The sequence below is a fragment of the Austrofundulus limnaeus genome, unplaced genomic scaffold, assembly GCF_001266775.1.
Source record: "Austrofundulus limnaeus strain Quisiro unplaced genomic scaffold, Austrofundulus_limnaeus-1.0 Scaffold141, whole genome shotgun sequence".
In the NCBI taxonomy this organism is placed as follows: Eukaryota; Metazoa; Chordata; class Actinopteri; order Cyprinodontiformes; family Rivulidae; genus Austrofundulus; species Austrofundulus limnaeus.
The window spans coordinates 293108-296814 of NW_013952543.1; the positions used below are offsets into that span (position 1 = coordinate 293108).

Consider the following 3707-nt stretch of genomic DNA (forward strand, 5'->3'; position numbering starts at 1 on the left):
GAATTAAACAAAGCCAAAATATTTATCCTTTTTTTAAATTATAATGTTTCAAGCAAAGACAACCATAATATTTTGTTAGTGCACTATACTTGAAGTCGGCATGATGTCATCTGTCACATGATTTCAACCTCCATTTCTTTGTGGAGGAAAACAGTACTGTTCAGGTAAATGCCTTTTTGCTAATGTAAAATATTTTGTGTGTACAACACATTTGTTCAGCTATTTAGGAATGCTGTGTGGAAATGAGGAGACCTTACAACCTGATGCATGACAGTAGTATAGTGTGTGATAACATGATCAATTCACATGGTGGTTTTCAATACACAGCAGTTTTTAAATCATGTTGTCAGGCCGAGTAAAACCAAAGYTATGATAAACAGCATACACCACTTTAGTTTCTGAAAATAGTTGTCCTATTTAAAGCATGTTGCAGCTGCAGGCAGCAGGAAACATGGTAACCATGTGGAAAAAATACCACTGCAATCCGCCATCAGTCTCAACTTTCTCTCACATTAAAAAAATATAACCCCCCCCCCCCCCCCCCCCTGCCCCCAAAACATTCTGATTTAGGTTCAAATTTATTTGAGAAGCAGTAAAAAATCTACAGGAAGAATAAAATAAAAAGAGGCGAAAGTTGAATGGAGTTTGGTGGCGATGAACAAACAGTGAGACCATGGCTGAGTAATTAGATCTGTGATATTTAACATGTTTGGGTTTAGAGTGGTTAGTCTTCAGTTTATTCAGCTTTAGTGTTTTGAATCAAAACAATGATTGATTTTTTAAAGAGAAGAAGCACTCAGAGGTTGCATTTTTTTCTTGTAGGTGAACTCAGACAGTAAACTGTACGAAGTTTCTTCATTAAATGTGTATTCCCATTTAATACCCATTTAAATGGGAATTCCCTACACATTTAGCAGTAATGTATCAGTGCATCTTAATGACCATGTTTTCTTTTGTCCCCTCAGGACCAGAGCACAGTCTCTCAAACGGACCCTAAATTCTCTCCTGTTTTACCTCTGGGATGTTTACTCCAAACCTGCTCCTTTGGGCAGAGAAATCCTCAGTCTGCTGTCCCTCTGCTTTACGTTTGCTGTCGTCACCGGCAGTCTGCTGCACCAGTGGCTGTCAGAGACTCTGAAGTATGAGCGCGCAGCATCTGTTCAAACCACCTGCTTCTACAGCGTGTCGATGCTCCTGGTCTCCTTCCTGTGCCACCCCCTCCGATGTGTGCTGACAATGATCCTGCCCACCGTGTGCACCAAACAGGGACGCAAACTCCTCATCTCGACTTCTTTCATGGTTTTAGTGTTGAACGTCATCCCGAACATTACTGTGAACGTTGAGGCGGCTGTGCGCATCCTGAARTGCACCGCCGAAGGCTTTACCAGGACTTTGTTAAACTCAACCGAACCCTTCAACGGGGCTAAGARAGACCTCATTGAGGAAGCCATCAAAGCCAGGAGGGACGACCTGAGCATCGTCAGCCATTTAAGACATTTGGATCATTACACACACATTGATGTGTCAGAGGTCAAAAGCCTGTTTGGCCATCTAATYGGTCAGATAGAGGCCAACTTCTCACACGCCAAGAACCTGCTGAAAGAATACAAACTGTTGTCCAATAGGATCCTTGCAGCCATTTTTGTTGCATTGCTAATTGTTGAATCTGCACTTTACCTAAAATCCTACCTGACWTCAGTTCATTTTGATAATGGCTTCATTTCTAAAGCTCTCCGACAGAAAACTTCTGAAGATGGTAAAAAAATCAGCGTCCCAATCTGCAAAATAACAAGTCAGGAGTGCGCTTCTTGTTTCATAACACTGGTTGTGGTCACAATATACTTCCTAGTAATAACTTTAATCATAGTTTTGGATCACATTGTTTATTATATAGTTCAGATGATTGTACCCTGGGTGATGGATTTTCCACCAACAACAGCAAGCATAACTGTTAATTATGAGGTGAGRCGGCAMGCAGTTCCCATGTATTAGCGTTTCCTCCTCGTGTTTTGAAGCTTTCAYGAGTTTATTCTTGTGTTTTTCACTGCAGGTTAAGTGGTTCTCTCCTGCGTCGTGTATCTTCTCTCAAGCGTGCATCACACGGGAGMTGACAAACTTCCACAGGGATTACAGCTGGACCTTTAACCCCGAGCCATCACTCTGCAACGTAACGACGTCGGCTCCAAACCGGGGATTCGCGGTCCTGCTGGGATGCCTCTGGCTGATGAGCTACAGTCTGGTGTTCCTGGAGGTTTACGCCAGACGGCTTCGCAGAAAAATCTGTGCTTCGTTTTTCAGGGAACAAGAAGAAAGGAGAAGGGCACATCTGACAAGGAAAACACTGGAGAAGCAGAAGAAAAAGAACAATCAGAAGACTATTACCGTGAATATTTGTGAATAAGGGTTCAATTTCACTTAATTTTTAAGTGATTACTGTGAAATTTTAATAGTGCTGCACAAGTGAACTTACAAACTGTAATAACTGTTTATCTGATTTATTAAAACTCAGTGGAATTACCATTTTTATTAAGTAACATTTGTCCAGTTTGTAATTTGTCCATTTAGTTTGTTCCAACATTTTGAGGTTGGGTTTTGAGGAATAGTCTATGTCAATGAGGGCACTGTAATTAAACAGGCATAAAAGATCTGACAGGACCCGTCTCATGATCTGTTTGCAGATTRTGAATTATTACCTTCGGGGAAATGCTACAGAGCCATYCGCTGCAAAGGCAACCTTTTTTAAATTATAATTTCTCCCAACTTTCATTTCTCTTCAATTATTCATTACTATTGATGGTGAGGGGAAGATTTAGTCTTGGTGTTATTGTATGTCGTCTATTTATTTATTTGCGCTTTTAACAAAWTTTTCAAAGTACTGTACTTGCGCTACTCTGCAAATACTTGCACAGTATTCTGTAAGWATTTGCAGAGAGAAAACAGGAAGGCCCCAGCCAGGTTGCGGACCTGCAACCTTCTTTGAAGAATCAGCTCTCATCACTGTGCCACTCAGRTAAAGTATTTGCTATGTGACAGTAAATCCTTACTCTGCCACCGGTTTTAATAACATGGCTCAGAGTAATTTGCTAGCAAAATGAGTGCATGGAAATGACTAAAAATTGCTTGTTTGAGCAGACCTCTTTTATTTTTTAAGATCCTTTATCTACAATGTAATAATGCAGAAGTCTTCACCTTCTAAATCTGTGCATTTAGAAATAATATAAACTCAATAAACTTATAATATTTCTCATTTTTTTATATACAGTATATATTAAATTAGCCCAAGTATGCATGCCTACTGTAGTCCTTTGGTAAATATTGCAGCAAGTTGCGTTGACATTTTGCTCAAAGCACCACAGGTTTGTCACCTCAACCTTTTTTTTTTCTCAGGGCTCTTGCTGCATTTCTGCTTTTGCTAAACATAAACTGATGATAGAACATCCTGTTCATGAGTCACAACACCTTCTCCTCTGTGTGTGCATCACTTCTCTGCCCTCCGTCCTGAAAACTAAACCTGTGGTTTATCAAGACTGCTGTATTTGCTGAATTTGCACACGTGTTGGTTTGACATCTGTGTTTCTTCACTAACAAGTTCCTGAACATATTTTTTTAAATTCTGCTTTCTCAAGTCACACTTATAAGAAATATACAGAACATAAACAGCAGGGGGTGGGTGATGTGGTGTGTGTGTGTGTGTGTGTGTGTGTGTG

General features: G+C 40.2%; 1 protein-coding gene across 1 annotated transcript in view; it reads left to right on the forward strand.

The window, feature by feature from the left end:
* Positions 1 to 2503, forward strand: part of ocstamp (osteoclast stimulatory transmembrane protein) — a 3156-nt gene extending 653 nt beyond the window's left edge. The window contains exons 2-3 of the mRNA XM_014016208.1: positions 966 to 1914; positions 1967 to 2503. Coding sequence (XP_013871662.1) covers positions 966 to 1914; positions 1967 to 2401 — 1384 coding nt within the window. The 3' untranslated portion in view covers positions 2402 to 2503. The remainder of the gene's footprint in view (positions 1 to 965; positions 1915 to 1966) is intronic.
* Positions 2504 to 3707: the final 1204 nt, after the last annotated feature.